The 23,593-nt window shown below is 33.7% G+C and overlaps 1 protein-coding gene across 1 annotated transcript in view; it reads right to left on the bottom strand.

The window, feature by feature from the left end:
- The window catches only part of LOC149782391 (uncharacterized), a 113,336-nt gene that overhangs the window by 28,585 nt on the left and 61,158 nt on the right, over positions 1–23,593 (bottom strand). Inside the window, exon 8 of the mRNA XM_089933778.1 lies at positions 13,713–13,740. Within this exon, the coding sequence (XP_089789904.1) occupies positions 13,713–13,740 (28 nt within the window). The remainder of the gene's footprint in view (positions 1–13,712; positions 13,741–23,593) is intronic.

The following is a 23,593-nucleotide window of genomic DNA, read 5'->3' as shown; positions in this document are numbered from 1 at the left end:
ATTTTTTGTCCAAAGCAAGATCCTTGCGATCCCATCCCCGTAATACCATTTCGGCTAATTTATCTTCTGGTGTTCCCTTGATCGCCTTAACAAATTCTGGGGTGAATTTTTCAGCGGCGGGAATAATTGTTCTGGGTTTAATCTTTTTAGCAACAACAGCTGGACCTGCAACAACTGGACCTGCAACAGCGAGATCTACACCACCAGGTGGAAGTCTATCCGAGATAGTTTCCAAAACTCTTCCATGCTGTTGTAATACTTCAAGCAATCCCGGTTTTCCCTTATCAGGATCAGCAGGATCAGGTTTTCCTACAATTGCAGTTTTAACAGTTTCAGTAGCTTTGGTCACGGGTTTAAATAATTCCTCCGCGGATTCTGCAAAGCCTTCCCGTGCTTGCTGTCTTAGTTGTAATTTTTGTCTGACACTATCACGGACGGGAATAAATTTCTGAATTGCTTCGAGACGTTCTCGAGCTAATCTAGTAGTGAATGCTTCTCCAATATTTGCCATTATTTATTTGTCAATGATTTAATTTCCCGTGTGACAATAAATTTACACGACCCGCGTACACGATACCGCGTCGGCCTTGATACACTATTTGCGACATAAAAATGTTTTCTTAGGAATCGAAGATTCCCATGGAAACTCATTTCGTAGAGCAGCAGAGGGGGGGCTGGACACGACCCATGGATTTTTCAATAACGACCCCGCCACGGAAACTGTTTCAGATTTATTGAAGTAACCCAAGTTGGGCAGTGCAAACTCAACACGGGTTGTCCCTGAAAACTCTTCGAGGGATCGGGGACATTTTTTTTTGTCCTGTATTCTGAATAAAAGGGTTTATTTGTCGAAATAAGCCCTCTATCGGGAAAAGTTTCCGTGAAAGGGTTTATTGTGAAAATAGTTTCGGTCTGTTCGCCCCCTCTGCTGCTGTTAATAATAATAATAATAATAATAATAATGAGGACTTTGTCTAGCACCTAATGTTTAGAAGTTCTAAGCGCTTTATAACATTACACAACACCTATAAGATAAGAAACATAATAATATTATTACAAAAACAAACAACATGAAATTAGAAAAACATTTTTAAAAAAAGACATGCTGAGAATATTTCAGGTAGGAAACATTATTAGGTCTTTAAGTTTTTTCTTGCTGTCGAAATAAGTGAGTTTTGAGAGCCCTCTTGATTGTGATCACTGTGTCTTTGTGTCTGAGTTCAGGTGGCAATTCATTCCATGTTGCTGGACCCTGGTATGCAAAAGAACACTGTCCATATGACTTTGTTTTCATACTCAGAATAATGAGTATACAGTTGTCAGAAGAGGAGCGTAAGTATCTTGCTGGTGTGTACACATGGGTGAGATCAGATAAGTATGTTGGACTAGAGTCTGACAGTGAAATGTAGCACAGAGAACAAATTTTGTGTTTGATTCTGGATCGAATGGATAGCCAATGTAGGGTACAGAGCAGCGGGGAGGTGTGCTCTGATCGTGGTACTCTAAGTATGATCCGGGCAGCTGTGTTTTGAACTTTTTGAAGTTTCTGGAGTAGATATTGAGATGAACCAAACAGAATTGAGTTACAATAGTCCAGTCTTGAAAGTACTAATGAACACACAAGTGTTTTAGTGGCATCAACTGAAAGATATTTGCGAATTGAGCTGATGCGTCTCAGCTCAAGATATGCAGCCTTGCATATGTTCATGACATGTTGGTGCAATGTGAGAGTACTGTCCAGAGTAACACCTAGGTTTCGTACTGATTGTGTGAATCTAATGTTGGTGTTGCTGATATTTATTGTTTGAGGTAAAGGATGTGAATGAGAAAGTCTTTGTGTTGTGATAGCAGGCCTATGCGCATAGAGTTGAATAGGTAACAGGTGTTCTGTTTATAGCACGCTGCACTTTGTAACTATGCTCTATGAGGTAAAGGGTTAAATCACACATGGGGTTATTACATGATCAGTAAAGTACTTAAATCACACATGGGGTTATTACATAATCAGTAAAGTACTTAAATCACACATGGGGTTATTACATAATCAGTAAAGTACTTAAATCACACATGGGGTTATTATATCATCAGTAAAGTACTTAAATCACACATGGAGTTATTACATGATCAGTAAAGTACTTAAATCACACATGGGGTTGTTACATAATCAGTAGTTGTTGTTGTTCTAGAGTTTAACACCATTTTTCAGCACAAGATAGGCTATACATGGCGGCCAGTATAACTGGTGGAGGAAGAACCCTGGCAAATCCAGGGAAGAACCACCGACCCACGAGAAGCTACTGGCAGGCTTTCCCACGTACCCACGTTAGCCGAGCCTTGGACTCGAACCCACGCAGCCAGAGGTACAAAATCAGTAAAGTACTTAAATCACACATGGAGTTAGTACATAATCAGTAAAGTACTTAAATCACACATGGGGTTATTACATGATCAGTAAAATACTTAAATCACACATGGAGTTAGTACATAATCAGTAAAGTACTTAAATCACACATGGAGTTAGTACATAATCAGTAAAGTACTTAAATCAAACACGGGGTTATTACATAATTGGTAAAGTACTTAAATCACACATGGGGTTATTACATAATCAGTAAAGTACCTAAATCAAACACGGGGTTATTACATAATTGGTAAAGTACTTAAATCACACATGGGGTTATTACATTATCAGTAAAGTACTTAAATCACACATGGGGTTATTACATCATCAGTAAAATACTTAAATCACACATGGGGTTATTACATGATTAGTAAAGTACTTAAATCACACATGGGATTATTACATAATCAGTAAAGTACTTAAATCAAACATGGGGTTATTTCATAATTGGTAAAGTTCTTAAATCACACATGGGGTTATTACATCATCAGTAAAGTACTTAAATCACACATGGGGTTATTACATCACCAGTAAAGTACTTAAATCACACATGGGGTTATTACATAATCAGTAAAGTACTTAAATCACACACGGGGTTATTACATAATCAGTAAAGTACTTAAATCAAACTTTGGTTTATGACATAATCAGTAAATTACTTAAATCACACATGTGGTTATTACATAATCAGAAAAGTACCTAAATCACACATGGAGTTATTACATGATAGCAAATTACTTAAATCAAACATGGGGTTATTACATCATCAGTAAAGTACTTAAATCACACATGGGGTTATTACATGATCAGTAAAGTACTTAAATCACAACCGGGGTTATTAAATAATCAATAAAGTACTTAAATCACACATGGGGTTATTACATAATCAATAAAGTACTTAAATCACACATGTGGTTATTACATGATCAGCAAAGTACTTAAATCACACATGTGGTTATTAAATAATTAATAAAGTACTTAAATCACACATGGGGTTATTACATGATCAATAAAGTACTTAAATCACACATGTAGTTATTAAATAATCAATAAAGTACTTAAATCACACATGGGGTTGTTACATAATTAGTAAAGTACTTAAATCACACATGGAGTTATTACATGATCAATAAAGTACTTAAATCACACATGTGGTTATTAAATAATCAATAAAGTACTTAAATCACAGGTGGGGTTATTACATGATCAGTAAAGTACTTAAATCACACATGAGGTTATTACATGATCAGTAAAGTACTTAAATCACACGTGAGGTTATTACATGATCAGTAAAGTACTTAAATCACGCATGAGGTTATTACATGATCAGTAAAGTACTTAAATCACACATGTGGTTATTAAATAATCAATAAAGTACTTAAATCACACATGGGGTTATTACATGATCAATAAAGTACTTAAATAAAACATGGTGTTATTACATAATCAGTAAAGTACTTAAATCACACATGGAGTTATTACATGATCAATAAAGTACTTAAATCACACATGGGGTTATTACATAATCAGTAAAGTACTTAAATCACACATGGGGTTATTACATAATCAGTAAAGTACTTAAATCACACATGGGGTTATTATATAATCAATAAAGTACTTAAATCACACAATGGGTTGTTACATAATCAGTAAAGTACTTAAATCACACATGTGGTTATTACATGATCAGTAAAGTACTTAAATAACACATGTGGTTATTAAATAATCAATAAAGTACTTAAATCACACATGGGGTTATTACATGATCAATAAAGTACTTAAATCACACATGGGGTTATTAAATAATCAGTAAAGTACTTAAATTACACATGTGGTTATTACATGATCAGTAAAGTACTTAAATCACACATGGGGTTATTACATGATCAATAAAGTACTTAAATCACACATGGGGTTATTAAATAATCAGTAAAGTACTTAAATTACACATGTGGTTATTACATGATCAGCAAAGTACTTAAATAACACATGTGGTTATTAAATAATCAATAAAGTACTTAAATCACACATGGGGTTATTACATGATCAATAAAGTACTTAAATCACACATGGGGTTATTAAATAATCAGTAAAGTACTTAAATTACACATGTGGTTATTAAATAATAAATAAAGTACTTAAATCACACTTGGGGTTATTGCATAATCAGTAAAGTACTTAAATCACACATGTGGTTATTAAATAATAAATAAAGTACTTAAATCACACATGAGAATAAATCTGGAATATCTTCTTTGCATTGATGTGTTATCAGTATCTAGGCATGCTAATGGGGTCAAATAATCACCATGTAATTGGCAGGAGGAAGGCAGCATATTTCAAACCATGCAAGTTAGTCACTTTAGTTGCTAATTTGCAGAAGACGAGTGGGTGTTGTCAGTTGTTTTTCTTTCTTACTGACATAAATAAATGCATGTGCCAGCAATAGCTGTCCAAGATAATTTCTCAATTCAAAGAATAAAAAGGTAAATGACAAATAATTATTCACAACGCTGAAGATTACAGTAACTTGTATAGAAAAAGTGTCATTTTGTATTAATTCTTCCCCTCTTGCACTGATCAAAAGATCAATGTCTACTACAATGTATCCTTATATCAATTAGAGTTATTGTTGTCCCCTACTACATCTACCCTGTAATCATTATACTGGATACAAGCTTACTGACCTACTACATGTACCCAGTAATCAGCTTACAGGATATGAGTTTTCTGACTTACTACATGTACTTGGTAATCAGCATACAGGAAACAAGCTTACTGACCTACAACATGTACTTGGTAATCAGCATACAGGATGCAAGCTTACTGACTTGTTACATGTACCCAGTAATCAGAATACAGGAAACAATCTTACTGACTTACTACATGTACCCAATAATCAGCATACATGATGCAAGCTTACTGACTTACTACATGTACTCAGTAATCAGCATACAGGATGCAAGCTTACTGACTTACTACATATACCCAGTAACCAGCATACAGGATGCAAGCTTACTGACTTGTTACATGTACCCAGTAATCAGAATACAGGAAACAATCTTACTGACTTACTACATGTACCCAGTAATCAGCATACATGATGCAAGCTTACTGACTTACTACATGTACTCAGTAATCAGCATACAGGATGCAAGCTTACTGACTTACTACATATACCCAGTAACCAGCATACAGGATACAAGCTTACTGACCTACAACATGTACCTAGTAATCAGCATACAGGATACAAGCTTACTGACCTACTACATGTACCCAGTAATCAGCATACAGGATACAAGCTTACTGACCTACTACATGTACCCAGTAATCATTATACTGGATACAAACTTACTACCCTACTATATGTACCCAGTAATCATCATACTGGATACAAGCTCACTGTTCTACTACATGTACCCAGTAATCAGCATACAGGAGACAAGCTTACTGACTTACTACATGTACCCAGTAATCAGCATACAGGATGCAAGCTTACTGACCTACTACATGTACCCAGTAATCAGCATACAGGAAACAAGCTTACTGACCTACTACATGTACCCAGTAATCAGCTTACAGGATACGAGCTTACTGATCTACTACATGTACTTGGTAATCAGCATACAGGATGCAAGCTTACTGACCTACTACATGTAACCAGTAATCAGCATACAGGATGCAAGCTTACTGACCTACTACATGTAACCAGTAATCAGCATACATGATGCAAGCTTACTGACTTACTACATGTAACCAGTAATCAGCATACAGGATACAAGCTTACTGACCTACTACATGTAACCAGTAATCAGCATACAGGATGCAAGCTTACTGACCTACTACATGTACCCAGTAATCAGCATACATGATGCAAGCTTACTGACTTACTACATGTACCCAGTAATCATCATACAGGATACAAGCTTACTGACCTACTACACGTACCAGGCAATCAGAATACAGGATTTATAGGTTACTGCATCTGTATGGGAAAATATGAACAGGTTTTTTGAGTGGAAATACTGCACAACCTAGGGAGTGTAGTATATCCATCCAACAAAACGAGTTCATATTCTCCCATAAAAAAACATCCAGTAACCTTTTTATTATGTGCTAATTTTCTTATTCTACGTAAGGCTTAATTATGTAAACAAAACTACACTACATGAAACAAAGTAACTGAATTTATGCACAAGCTCAGATTATTATTTCACAACAACGTTATTAATGCGCACATAACTTTGCCCAGGTAAATTTAAACTTAGTCATGCAAGAGACATAACTTTCAAAAGAAAATTACATTTTGATCTACTTAAAATTGTAATTTTGAGTAATATTGTGAACGAATGCATATTGCAACAACTTTTCCATTTGATCCGGAATGAATAGATTTTGGTATTTTTGTCAATGCTATGAAATTTCATGATTATAGACTAGATTTATCTGTGTCAATTCTACATGATATTCATCGGATTGAAGAAGCGAGAGAGAAGCATGTTGACATCTGCCAATGTGTTTATGTTCTGTCATTGAATGTTTGAAATCATAATGTGGGAAAAATATGAAGTCTTTCAATTGCAGTTATCAAAAAGATTCTATGGAATTTAATGTTTATTTCATCTTGAGTGCAGTAAGGAGGATGTAATTGCACTTGGAATATAGTCGAAATTACAGTCCAATTTTGAAATGTGTAATCAAGCTTCAGAACCCATGACATGACTCACGTAATTTTGGATTTGTTCAACTTAGTAGATTTTGAGGAAATTCAGGATGTAAAACTAGGTATATTCTTTGCCATTCTTACCAGCTAAAGACAGTTTATGCCTTGCCATTATCATGCTATTTGTAAGGACCATGTCTGGAGTGTATCGCAAGCCTAAATCTGAAACATTGTATCAAAAAAGTTAAATTGGAATGTGCCAAAGCAGCTGGTATCTGGAAGTCCACGAATCATCTTGTTTAGTTCATTCAGAAACAAATTCAATTAACCAAAATGTAAATCGTCTACTACAAGAGTGTAATGATTTGTTTGCAAAGTAGTTCCAAATAAACTAATAGGCATACATGAGTTCAATATGAAGTTGTGCGCGAGTGCAATATAAAAAAAATACTTACTGCCCTACTACATGTACCCAGTAATCAGCATACAGGTTACTCACTTATTGCCTACAAACATGGACACACAGTACACAAATTGAAGTATACCACTGCAAAAAAGCTTTTGTCATTATTTCTTTTTGTTGATGTTTACATTGTTACTTATCAAAATATGTTTGAGAAGTAAGAAATCTACCTAAATAATGCTTTTAGTCATATCTGCACTCACAGGGTAAAACTTCAAGTTGTCACCATTATGTTTTACCTGTCATAATGGAGATTGTTGTTTGAGATTGTTTGTCTACTGTTTTAGTTGAAAAAAGGGACAAAATTATTTGGAATATCATGTTTGTTACCTACAAGGAATGAACATGTTAGAGAAAAGACATAAACTGTGAAATAACTTACACCACTGGACTGCAGAGCTTTTGCAATGACCTTAGTTTAGATTAAGTCATATTTACTTACCCTGGTAATACAGTGTTACTCATCTTTTGAGTCAATTGTTCTAACCATTCTAAGTGTTTATAATATTAACAATAATAATACTAATTTTTTGCTTATCACAACGACTATATAAATATGCATACCTTAATTGTTGTAATATGAACATTGTACACTTCCAAAATTCTCATTTAGGTTAATTTCATAAGGTTAATGGTGATGATGATAAGTGCAGATCACATGCATGTACATGCTATAGAAGTGTCACCAATCACAGACTGCTTGGTTTGGTCATTTTCAGTACATCAACACAATTAGGTTATGAAATCCAGAGTACCCCCGTGAGATTTTTTAAGTGTGGTTTTGATGATAGCCTCCAATTAAGAATGGTTTAGATAGGCCCAAAAGGTACCAATAACTCGGACCATGGACTTTTATCTTTATGAACAAAAGGTCCCTTGATGAACAAGACAATCCACCTTGAAGCAGTAAAACCCAAAATATAAGCCAAGTCCTTTAGGGTTTGGAAAATATGCTTCCTACCCTTTCTTCTCCCTTTATATGTTGCTAATGTAATGCCCTGACTGGGCATACATGTCAATCCTTCCATTATATGTTGCTAATGTAATGCCCTGACTGGGCATACATGTCAATCCTTCCATTATATGTTGCTAATGTAATGCCCTGACTGGGCATACATGTCAATCCTTCCATTATATGTTGCTAATGTAATGCCCTGACTGGGCATACATGTCAATCCTTCCATTATATGTTGCTAATGTAATGCCCTGACTGGGCATACATGTCAATCCTCCCAATATATGTTGCTAATGTAATGCCCTGACTGGGCATACATGTCAATCCTCCCATTATATGTTGCTAATGTAATTCCCTGACTGGGCATACATGTCAATCCTTCCATTATATGTTGCTAATGTAATGCCCTGACTGGGCATACATGTCAATCCTTCCATTATATGTTGCTAATGTAATTCCCTGACTGGGCATACATGTCATCCTCCCATTATATGTTGCTGATGTAATGCCCTGACTGGGCATAAGTATCAATCCTCCCATTATATGTTGGCATATGGCACCCTACTATTGTAGAAGGAAGTGTACCTCTTGCTTTGATCAAACCTGGTACAACTGGTCAAACCAGACAGGGGTCTTTTCATGAGAGGGAAGTTTGCAAAACTGAAGTCAGTATCCTTCAATTATGATAGAAAGGACCCGCCTGTTGTTTATGATAGAAAGGACCCACCTGTCATTTATGATAGAAAGGACCCACCTGTCATTTATGATAGAAAGGACTCACCTGTCGTTTATGATAGAAAGGACCCACCTGTCATTTATGATAGAAGGACCCACCTGTCGTTTATGATAGAAAGGACCCACCTGTCATTTATAATGCTTGACAAAACCACTAAAAAGAGTCTTTGTCTGGCAGCAAAGGTTAAAAGAAGGAAGAGGGACACATCACATGAGAGGGAGAGAATTCATCCTAGGGCCTTCTTGGCACCTCCCAACTGCCCATAGGGAAATAGTAATCGGGGCTGCTTCTCAAAGAAATTACATTACACATGATAATAGATCACCAACTCACAAACCCCTGACAAACAATCAGTATTTGGCAAAAAGAAATGTTTCAATTTCTGTTAAATGTTTATTAAAACTGATTCCTTATTATTCATACAAATGTAACATTACAAAGTTGGATACATTGTATTACATTAGAACATATGCATATTATTTTGTATTTCAAGTTTGTAAAGTAATAACTACATATTCGTTTCAGTAAATCAAGAAAATCAGTTTTAATGCAGCTTGAGAACATATCCATATAAAAGGGAATTCACTCTAAATGATATTAATGTACTTAGTATACAGTCTTATAATTATTATTTTCACATGATTTTTGTTTATACTGCATTATAGGTAAATGAATGAAAAATATATAATAAAATGGTAAATATTTACTTGCTTAGAAGTATACCATTGTACATAAGAATTTAAAGTTCTACAAAGCTGGTTTGTACCAACAGGAAATTTTATTAGTGATGTATATCGATGTTTAAAACATGTAAGTATATGCTTAATGTATCAGAAGATAAATATTTAAAATTATAGTCTATTTACTATTACTTACAATTTTCATTCCCCAATTAGCTCAAGACTGAAAGTAAAGCTGCTCAAGTCTTGGAAAGATCCGGATGATGAAGCATTATTTTTGGGATAACCCAACATTAAAGTGTAGATTTTTGAAAATTCAAAATAATGTAATCTGGGCTTCAGTGCTTCCCATAGTTGAAAAACACACACAGCAAATCCAAAGTTGTTTTCTTTTGAGACATGTCAATTTTTACATTGTTCCATTTTCTAATTTTTTTCTTCAAAATTATTATTATGCATTTCTAATAATTTTTTGTAACAACACACATGGTAATTGAAATCAATTGTGTTCATATTCAGTGGATCATAAGGCAGTCACAAGCCTTTATCATTTTTCATCTAGGTTTTGTGAAAGAAATTAATCTAACTCCTCCATTAAGATGATCTGGGTATGAACTGTTAGAATTACAAAACCCCACCGACTTGTTTTCACCACTGTTGATGGAAAAAAACTGACAAAACATAGCAACATTGTAAATATTCACAATAACAAACTCCTTTTCAAAACAATCAGCTTGTTCAAGAATGATGGTGATCATAAGTGACGCACGTTGGTGTGCCTAATTTAAGCCCACTGACTTGTTAAGCAACCAGTGTGATTGACAAGTGGCAATAGACCAAATAAAGAACTCTGCTGATAGTCAGGATGATATTGCTTCTTGAACAGTTTCAACCAGCCAGGAGTGTATTGAGAGATGGATGTCCCTTAGATCATAGAAAGCAACAGAGGGAACATGTCCTTTGAAGAGAGTTTGTTTCCATGGGGAGCAGCCCTCAGAAGATTCTTACTGTGCTCCAGTAAGACCCAGGATGTGTCCAAGGCAACACCCATATGGCAGTGTAGAAGCATTGCTGATAAAACCATGGACATGGTTAACGCATGCCTGGATATTTTGGCCACTGCCTTCAGCAGGTCTAAAGTGCTGCTGAAGAAAGAGAATCCTCCATCAGCAGGCTGAAGGATGCTGCCAAGAAAAGACTGGCATGCAAGTCTATGATGACCAATGGCCTAGCCATAAGATTTAAGATTTCAAGTATTGTGACAAAGATGGGCCCAGGTCACCAAACGAATGCCCACTTGTGATTCCCCAGGACACAATGTTGGAAGTTTAAGGGTCCAAGACAGCAGTGTGGTCCCTATAGACAGCTGCAGAAACCAGAGGTCTCATTGTAGAGTTGGAAAATGACCACAACTTATGCTGTCTAGCAAACTCATGGCCCTTTACAAAAAGTTCCCTGACCATAAACAAGTCAATGGCTGCCTTGTCAAATGACCAAATATCTTCCTTCTTCTCAGCCTAATTTGATAGTTGGGAGGAGGCAGGGGACTGGAAAGAAAAAGGTGCTACCTCAGCCCATTCTCATCTTGGTCTTGCTTTACAGAGGCTGGATAATGTGATCCAGTGTTCCTCTGTTGTGATGGAGAACTGAGGGACTTCATCTGTAACTCTTCGCATCAGGCAATGATACTGTCACTAGTAGCAAATATGGCAAGAGACTCACCCTTCCTGGGGAGTTTTGAAGAAAAGGACCCATCCTCACATTCCATATAGACTCCACTTTCTGAAAGGTGGGATGATGGTCCATGGACCACAACATTGCTGCCAGGTCACTATAAGGATCCAATGGCAGCCTAGCAAGAATGGAGTCCTGACCTGACCAATATCCCCATACTGGGGGGTGGGTGGGATCCAATGATGGGTGACCTTTGCTTGGTGAATAGCGACCAGTCAGAGACTCTGATCTTTAAAAATACAATTCCTCAGTTAGAGATTTTCAAAGCAGGCTAAATGGGTGCCACAGGGTGCTATTCTAAATGCCCCTCCCCCCAAAAAGAAACTCTGCTTTGACAATTTGCTCTAAAGAAAACATCTGGAAAAGAATAATTTTGCATAAAATAAATTAATACACTTGAAATTGCATGTAACTAGATGCCAACGAAAATTAATAACAGCAAGACAATACCTGCCCAGTTGTTTCTTATTAAAATGAATGAAAACAAAGCAATACTTTACCATTCAATCCCAATGACAGCATGAATACTTTCATCAGAAGAGCAAAACAACAAGATATACCATGATAATACTAATGCTATGAATAAAAAGGGATATCATCCTTAGTGACTACAAAACTGAGACCCCCTTCAATGATTTCAAAACTATATCAATTCTAATGAACTAGAGTTTTATTTGTACCAATTAAAATGTATATGACTGGAAAAAGGATGATGATGATTGTACATGTGCCAGTGATGAAAGGTTGACTTCGGATCTTTCTGGAAGTCACCTTAAGGAAAAATGAATTCCCATGAAATGGTTGAAGGTAATTTATGTCCTGGAACAACAATACGTTGCATAGTACTTATCTAAAATTTTTGTTGTATTTGCATCAATCTGTAGTAATTATTTTAAGATATAAATATATATAAAATTCCTTACAGTGTGCATAAATACTATGTCTGTCTTTACCCATAATACATAGGGCGTCACATGCCACTTGGCTTTAATAAGTAGCCATAACCTCCGGTAAATATGATATGGGTTACAGTAGTCGTCCTGCCTCAATCCAGCCTTCAGTATATGGCCATGTTTAGACAATATATAGTAGATCCCATTCCTAACAACACTGAATTTTTTAGGAACGATATGATTACATTAAAACAATGAGGGCAGTTTAAAACAATGGCATAAAAATGGTCTATATTATAAATGCATATTACCTTAACTTGCATCGTGATACCTGTTACCTATTTCTTCCTTTTTTTACTGGATTCTCGAACAAATTATGATATCAGCAAAACACAGCACTCATTGGCAAATGAGACATATGTAAAAACAATTATACAAAGCATACACACTTTTATCCAGCAGCTAGGAACAAAGCCAGCAAACACCACAAGATATGATAATGGCAGGTGCAAGTGGCAGAATGTAAAAAGCATGATAGAAAGCAGGTATTTTACTTTCAAAAATAGTTTTTTTTTTCTGCAATGCTGTGAACATTCAACTATTGTGATCAAAATCAATAAGCTTTGCAAAGCCTAGCGTACATAAATCTTGAATCTATGGTCTTGGTCTCATTCATGATTCTCATTGCTTCTGATATATCAATCTCAGACCAGTACTTTTCCTGGGATTGTAAGTGTTTATCGGTAAAGTCTACAACTGATATGTCAATCTCAGACCAGTACTTTTCCTGGGATTGTAAGTGTTTATCGGTAAAGTCTACAATTGATATATCAATCTCAGACCAGTACTTTTCCTGGGATTGTAAGTGTTTATCGTTAAAGTCTACAACTGATATAGCAATCTCAGATCAGTACTTTTCCAGGGATTGCAAGTGTTATCAGCAAAGTCTATGACATATGATGTCATCAAAATTATTACTTTTGTTCGTAAATTATTTAAATATTTTGCTTTGGTGTCATAAAAAAGGGAAAATTAAGGATAGCTGGTAAAATATGATATCAATTGTACTAGTACATTAATTAACAAGAGTACAAAGAATTCCTCACTATTAATGGTACAGCCACTTGACTATGCAAAACAGTGAGAGAAGCTGATCGTATACAATACAGTACAGAAAAATCACTTACCCTGGATGTTTAGTCTTGTTTTTCTTATCTGCTGGATACAAAACAAACATTATAATATTAAACAAGGTTGTCACAGAATATAATATCTGCCAGTAAGACAGAATTCATATATAACATTTTCCTTACTGAAAGGTAAAACAATAAACAGTGTCATACACTGCTTACAAAAATATTTGATTGGTTACATGAATGCTTTCTAAACCTGTATAAAATAATAAAACATGTTGATTAGTTTTAATATAATGACAATATATGTGATTAGTTTTAATATAATGCCAATATATGTGATTAGTTTTAATATAATGACAATATATGTGATTAGTTTTAATATAATGGCAATATATGGTATCACATTGAATTTTGTCCTACTGAAGACAGTTACAACTCTAAGTCACCATGTATCAAACATTGGTAACAAATATTATCATTACAACAAAAGTCATCGAAAAGAATCTAAACAAACAAATAACTTACATTTAGTTTTTGTTTCCAGCATTCAATATTAACAACCATATAGCTCCTGTCAATCATATCAATATTAACAAACATATAGCTCCTGTCAATCTTATTAATATTAACAACCATATAGCTCCTGTCAATCTTATCAATATTAACAACCATATAACTCCTGTCAATCTTATCAATATTGACAACCATATAGCTCCTGTCAATCTTATTAATATTAACAACCATATAGCTCCTGTCAATCTTATCAATATTAACAACCATATAGCTCATGTCAATCTTATCAGTATTAACAACCGTATAGCTCCTGTCAATCTTATCAATATTAACAACCATAGAGATCCGTCAATCTTATCAATATTAACAACCATATAGCTCCTGTCAATCTTATCAATATTAACAACCATATAGCTCCTGTCAATCTTATCAATATTAACAACCATATAGCTCATGTCAATCTTATCAGTATTAACAACCATATAGCTCCTGTCAATCTTATCAATATTAACAACCATAGAGATCCGTCAATCTTTTCAATATTAACAACCATGTAGCTCCTGTCAATCTTATCAATATTAACAACCATATAGCTCTTGTCAATCTTAACAATATTAACAACCATATAGCTCCTGTCAATCTTAACAATATCAACAATCATATAGCTCCTGTCAAACTTAACAATATTAATAACCATATAGCTCCTGTCAATCTTAACATAATCAACAACCATACAGCTCCTGTCAGTCATAAAAATATCAACAACCATACAGCTCCAATCAATCTTATCAATATTAACAACCATACAGCTCCTGTCAATCTCATCAATATTAACAACCATATAGCTCCTGTCAATCTTAACAATATTAACAGCCATATAGCTCCTGTCAATCTTAACAATATCAACAACCATATAGCTCCTGTCAATCTTATCAATATTAACAACCATATAGCTCCTGTCAATCTTATCAATATTACCAACTGTATAGCTCCTGTCAATCTTATCAATATTAACAAAAATATAGCTCCTGTCAATCTTGTCAATATTAACATCCATATAGCTCCTGTCAATCTTATCAATATTAACAACCACATAGCTCCTGTCAATCTTATCAATATTAACAACCATATAGCTCCTGTCAATCTTATCAATATTAACAACCATATAGCTCCTGTCAATCTTATCAATATTAACAACCATATAGCTCCTGTCAATCTTATCAATATTACCAAAAATATAGCTCTTGTCAATCTTATCAATATTAACAAAAACATAGCTCCTGTCAATCTTATCAAAATTAACAACCATATAGCTCCTGTCAATCTTATCAATATTAATAACCACATAGCTCCTGTCAATCTTATCAATATTAACAACCATATAGTTCCTGTCAACCTTATCAATATTAACAACCATAGAGCTCCATCAACCTTATCAATATTAACAACCATATAGCTCCTGTCAATCTTATCAATATTAACAATCATATAGCTTCTGTCAATCTTAACAATATTAACAACCATATAGCTTTTGTCAGTCTTAACATAATCAACAACCATACAGCTCCTGTCAATCTTAACAATATCAACAACCATACAGCTCCTGTCAATACTGTCAATATTAACAACCATACAGCTCCTGTCAATCTCATCAATATTAACAACCATATAGCTCCTGTCAATCTTAACAATATTAACAACCATATAGCTCTTGTCAATCTTAACAATATTAACAACCATATAGCTCCTGTCAATCTTAACAATATTAACAACTGTACAGCTTGTCAATCTTATCAAAATCAACAACCGTACAGCTCCTGTCAATCTTATCAATATCAACAACCATACAGCTATTGTCAATCTTATCAATATTAACAACCATATAGCCCCTGCCAATCTTATCAATATAAACAACCATATAGCTCCTGTCAATCTTATCAATATTAACAACCATATGGTCAATTTTATCAATATTAACAACCATATAGTAATTCTTATAGCTCCTGTCATTCTTAAAAATATCAACAACCATACAGCTCCTGTCTATATTATCAATATTAACAACCATACAACTCCTGTCAATCTTATCAATATTACCAACCATATAGCTCCTGTCAATCTTATCAATATTAACAACCATATTGTCAATCTTATCAATATTAACAACCATATAGTAATTCTTATAGCTCCTGTCAATCTCAACAATATCAACAACCATATAGCTCCTGTCAATCTTATCAATATTAAAAACCAAAAAGCTCCTGTCAATCTTATCAATATTAACAACCATATAGCTCCTGTCAATCTTATCAATATTAACAACCATATAGCTCCTGTCAATGTTAACAATATCAACAACCATACAGCTCCTGTCAATCTCATCAATATTAACAACCATATAGCTCTTGTCAATCTTAACAATATTAACAACCATATAGCTCCTGACAATCTTAACAATATTAACAACTGTACAGCTTGTCAATCTTATCAATATCAACAACCGTACAGCTCCTGTCAATCTTATCAATATCAACAACCATACAGCTATTGTCAATCTTATCAATATTAACAACCATATAGCCCCTGTCAATCTTATCAATATAAACAACCATATAGCTCCTGTCAATCTTATCAATATTAACAACCATATAGTCAATCTTATCAATATTAACAACCATATAGTAATTCTTATAGCTCCTGTCAATCTTAAAAATATCAACAACCATACAGCTCCTGTCTATATTATCAATATTAACAACCATACAACTCCTGTCAATCTTATCAATATTACCAACCATATAGCTCCTGTCAATCTTATCAATATTAACAACCATATTGTCAATCTTATGAATATTAACAACCATATAGTAATTCTTATAGCTCCTGTCAATCTCAACAATATCAACAACCATATAGCTCCTGTCAATCTTATCAATATTAAAAACCAAAAAGCTCCTGTCAATCTTATCAATATTAACAACCATATAGCTCCTGTCAATCTTATCAATATTAACAACCATATAGCTCCTGTCAATGTTAACAATATCAACAACCATACAGCTCCTGTCAATCTCATCAATATTAACAACCATATAGCTCCTGTCAATCTTATCAATATTAACAACCATATAGCTCCTGACAATCTTAACAATATTAACAACTGTACAGCTTGTCAATCTTATCAATATCAACAACCGTACAGCTCCTGTCAATCTTATCAATATCAACAACCATACAGCTATTGTCAATCTTATCAATATTAACAACCATATAGCCCCTGTCAATCTTATCAATATAAACAACCATATAGCTCCTGTCAATCTTATCAATATTAACAACCATATAGTCAATCTTATCAATATTAACAACCATATAGTAATTCTTATAGCTCCTGTCAATCTTAAAAATATCAACAACCATACAGCTCCTGTCTATATTATCAATATTAACAACCATACAACTCCTGTCAATCTTATCAATATTACCAACCATATAGCTCCTGTCAATCTTATCAATATTAACAACCATATTGTCAATCTTATGAATATTAACAACCATATAGTAATTCTTATAGCTCCTGTCAATCTCAACAATATCAACAACCATATAGCTCCTGTCAATCTTATCAATATTAAAAACCAAAAAGCTCCTGTCAATCTTATCAATATTAACAACCATATAGCTCCTGTCAATCTTATCAATATTAACAACCATATAGCTCCTGTCAATGTTAACAATATCAACAACCATACAGCTCCTGTCAATCTCATCAATATTAACAACCATATAGCTCCTGTCAATCTTATCAATATCAACAACCATATAGCTCATGTCAATCTTATCAATATCAACAACCATATAGCTCCTGTCAATCTTATCAATATTAACAACCACATAGCTCCTGTCAATCGTATCAATATCAACAACCATATAGCTCCTGTCAATCTTATCAATATTACAAATATATAGCTCCTGTCAATCTTATCAATATTAACAACCATACAGCTCCTGTGAATCTTATCAATATTAACAACCATATAGCTCCTGTCAATCTTATCAATATTAACAGCCATACAGCTCCTGTCAATCTTATGAATATTAACAACCATATAGATCCTGTCAATCTTATCAATATTAACAACCATATAGCTCCTGTCAATCTTAACAATATTAGCAAGCATATAGCTCCTGTCAAACTTAACAATATTAACAAGCATATAGCTCCTGTCAATCTAATCAATATTAACAAGCATATAGCTCCTGTCAATCTGAACAATATTAACAACCACATAGCTCCTGTCAATCTTATCAATATTAACAACCATACAGCTCCTGTCAATCTTATCAATATCAACAACTATACAGCTCCTGTCAATCTTATCAATATTAACAACCATACAGCTCCTGTCAATCTTATCAATATTAACAACCATATAGCTCCTGTCAATCTTATCAATATTAACAACCATATAGCTCCTGTCAATCTTCTCAATATTAACAACCATATAGCTCCTGTCAATCTTATCAATATCAACAACCATACAGCTCCTGTCAATCTTATCAATATCAACAACCATACAGCTCCTGTGAATCTTATCAATATTAACAACCATACACCATAAGCTCCTGTCAATCTTATCAATATCAACAACCATACAGCACCTGTCAATCTTATCAATATTAACAACCATACACCATAAGCTCATGTCAATCTTATCAATATTAACAACCATACAGCTCCTGTCAATTTTAACAATATTAACAACCATATAGCTCCTGTCAATCTTATCAATATTAACATCCATATCGCTCCTGTCAATCTTATCAATATTAACAACCATATAGTTCCTGTCAATCTTATCAATATTAACAACCATACAGCTCCTGTCAATTTTAACAATATTAACAACCATACAGCTCCTGTCAATCTTATCAATATTAACAACCATATAGCTCCTGTCAATCTTATCAATATTAACAACCATATAGCTCCTGTCAATCTTAACAATATTAGCAAGCATATAGCTCCTGTCAAACTTAACAATATTAACAAGCATATAGCTCCTGTCAATCTTATCAATATTAACAAGCATATAGCTCCTGTTAATCTGAACAATATTAACAACCACATAGCTCCTGTCAATCTTATCAATATTAACAACCATACAGCTCCTGTCAATCTTATCAATATCAACAACTATACAGCTCCTGTCAATCTTATCAATATTAAGAACCATACAGCTCCTGTCAATCTTATCAATATGAACAACCATACAGCTCCTGTCAATCTTATCAATATTAACAACCATATAGCTCCTGTCAATCTTATCAATATTAACAACCATATAGCTCCTGTCAATCTTAACAATATTAACAACCGTATAGCTCCTGTCAATCTTAACAATATTAACAACCGTATAGCTCCTGTCAATCTTAACAATATTAACAACCGTATAGCTCCTGTCAATCTTAACAATATTAACAACCACATAGCTCCTGTCAATCTTATCAATATTAACAACCATACAGCTCCTGTCAATCTTATCAATATCAACAACCATACAGCACCAGTCAATCTTATCAATATTAACAACCATACAGCTCCTGTCAATCTTATCAATATTAACAACCATATAGCTCCAGTCAATCTTATCAATATTAACAACCATATAGCTCCTGTCAATCTTATCAATATTAACAACCATATAGCTCCTGTCAATCTTATCAATATCAACAACCATACAGCTCCTGTTAATCTTATCAATATCAACAACCATATAGCTCCTGTCAATCTTATCAATATTAACAACCATACACCATAAGCTCCTGTCAATCTTATCAATATTAACAACCATACAGCTCCTGTCAATTTTAACAATATTAACAACCATATAGCTCCTGTCAATCTTATCAATCTTAACATCCATATAGCTCCTGTCAATCTTATCAATATTAACAACCATATAGTTCCTGTCAATCTTATCAATATTAACAACCATACAGCTCCTGTCAATTTTAACAATATTAACAACCATATAGCTCCTGTCAATCTTATCAATATTAACAACCATATAGCTCTTGTCAATCTTATCAATATTAACAACCATATAGCTCCTGTCAATCTTAACAATATTAACAACCGTATAGCTCCTGTCAATCTTAACAATATTAACAACCGTATAGCTCCTGTCAATCTTAACAATATTAACAACCACATAGCTCCTGTCAATCTTAACAATATTAACAACCATACAGCTCCTGTCAATCTTATCAATATCAACAACCATACAGCACCTGTCAATCTTGTCAATATTAAAAACCATACAGCTCCTGTCAATCTTATCAATATTAACAACCATATAGCTCCTGTCAATCTTATCAATATTAACAACCATACAGCTCCTGTCAATCTTATCAATATTAACAACCATACAGCTCCTGTCAATCTTATCAATATGAACAACCATACAGCACCTGTCAATCTTATCAATATTAACAACCATACAGCTCCTGTCAATCTTATCAATATTAACAACCATATAGCTCCTGTCAATCTTATCAATATTAACAACCATATAGCTCCTGTCAATCTTATCAATATTAACAACCATACACCATAAGCTCCTGTCAATCTTATCAATATTAACAACCATACAGCTCCTGTCAATTTTAACAATATTAACAACCATATAGCTCCTGTCAATCTTTTCAATATTGACATCCATATAGGTCCTGTCAATCTTATCAATATTAACAACCATATAGTTCCTGTCAATCTTATCAATATTAACAACCATACAGCTCCTGTCAATTTTAACAATATTAACAACCATATAGCTCCTGTCAATCTTATCAATATTAACAACCATATAGCTCCTGTCAATCTTATCAATATTAACAACCAAATAGCTCCTGTCAATCTTATCAATATTAACAACCATACAGTTCCTGTCAATCTTATCAATATAAACAACCATATAGCTCCTGTCAATCTTATCAATATTAACAGCCATACTGCTCCTGTCAATCTTCTGAATATTAACAACCATATGGATCCTGTCAATCTTATCAATATTAACAACCATATAGCTCCTGCCAATCTTAACAATATTAACAAGCATATAGCTCCTGTCAAACTTAACAATATTAACAAGCATATAGCTCCTGTCAATCTTAACAATATTAACAACCACATAGCTCCTGTCAATCTTAACAATATTAACAACCATACAGCTCCTGTCAATCTTATCAATATCAACAACCATACAGCACCTGTCAATCTTATCAATATTAACAACCATACAGCTCCTGTCAATCTTATCAATATTAACAACCATATAGCTCCTGTCAATCTTATCAATATTAACAACCATATAGCTCCTGTCAATCTTATCAATATTAACAACCATAGAGATCCGTCAATCTTAACAATACTAACAACCATATAGCTCATGTCAATCTTAACAATATTAACAACCATATAGCTCTTGTCAATCTTAACAATATTAACAACCATATAGCTCCTGTCAATCTTAACAATATCAACAATCATATAGCTCCTGTCAAACTTAACAATATTAATAACCATATAGCTCCTGTCAATCTTAACATAATCAACAACCATACAGCTCCTGTCAGTCATAACAATATCAACAACCATACAGCTCCAATCAATCTTATCAATATTAACAACCATACAGCTCCTGTCAATCTCATCAATATTAACAACCATATAGCTTTTGTCAATCTTAACATAATCAACAACCATACAGCTCCTGTCAATCTTAACAATATCAACAACCATACAGCTCCTGTCAATACTATCAATATTAACAACCATACAGCTCCTGTCAATCTCATCAATATTAACAACCATACAGCTCCTGTCAATCTTTTCAATATTAACATCCATATAGCTCCTGTCAATCTTATCAATATTAACAACCATATAGTTCCTGTCAATCTTATCAATATTAACAACCATATAGTCCCTGTCAATCTTATCAATATTAACAACCATACAGCTCCTGTCAATTTTAACAATATTAACAACCATATAGCTCCTGTCAATCTTATCAATACTAACAACCATATAGCTCCTGTCAATCTTATCAATATCAACAACCATACAGCTCCTGTCAATCTTATCAATATCAACAACCATACAGCACCTGTCAATCTTATCAATATTAACAACCATACAGCTCCTGTCAATCTTATCAATATTAACAACCATATAGCTCCTGTCAATCTTATCAATATTAACAACCATATAGCTCCTGTCAATCTTATCAATATCAACAACCATACATCTCCTGTCAATCTTATCAATATCAACAACCATACAGCTCCTGTCAATCTTATCAATATTAACAACCATACACCATAAGCTCCTGTCAATCTTATCAATATTAACAACCATACAGCTCCTGTCAATTTTAACAATATTAACAACCATATAGCTCCTGTCAATCTTATCAATATTAACATCTATATAGCTCCTGTCAATCTTATCAATATTAACAACCATATAGTTCCTGTCAATCTTATCAATATTAACAACCATACAGCTCCTGTCAATTTTAACAATATTAACAACCATATAGCTCCTGTCAATCTTATCAATATTAACAACCATATGTCCTGTCAATCTTATCAATATTAACAACCATATAGCTCCTGTCAATCTTATCAATATTAACAACCATACAGCTCCTGTCAATCTTATCAATATTAACAACCATATAGCTCCTGTCAATCTTATCAATATTAACAGCCATACTGCTCCTGTCAATCTTCTGGATATTAACAACCATATGGATCCTGTCAATCTTATCAATATTAACAACCATATAGCTCCTGTCAATCTTAACAATATTAACAAGCATATTGCTCCTGTCAAACTTAACAATATTAACAAGCATATAGCTCCTGTCAATCTTATCAATATTAAAAACCATATAGCTCCTGTCAATCTTATCAATATTAGCAACCTTATAGCTCCTGTGAATCTTATCAATATTAACAACCATATAGCTCCTTTTAATCCTATCAGTATTAACAACCTTATAGTTCCTGTCAATCTTAATAATATTAACAACCATACAACTGTCAATCTTATCAATATCAACAACCATACAGCTCCTGTCAATCTTATCAATATTAACAATTATATAGCTCCTGTCAATCTTAACAATATTAACAACCATATAGCTCCTGTCAATCTTATCAATATTAACAACCATATAGCTCCTGTCAATCTTATCAATATTAACAACCATATAGCTCCTGTCAATCTTATCAATATTAACAACCATGTAGCTCCTGTCAATCTTAACAATATTAACAACCATACAGCTCCTGTCAATCTTATCAATATTAACAACCTTATAGTTCCTGTCAATCTTAACAATATCAAC

The sequence above is a fragment of the Sinohyriopsis cumingii genome, chromosome 15 (assembly GCF_028554795.1).
Source record: "Sinohyriopsis cumingii isolate HCF-2022 chromosome 15, ASM2855479v2, whole genome shotgun sequence".
Taxonomy (NCBI): Eukaryota; Metazoa; Mollusca; class Bivalvia; order Unionida; family Unionidae; genus Sinohyriopsis; species Sinohyriopsis cumingii.
Note: the sequence above shows the minus strand (reverse complement) of the source record. Positions and strands in the feature narration are given on the sequence as shown.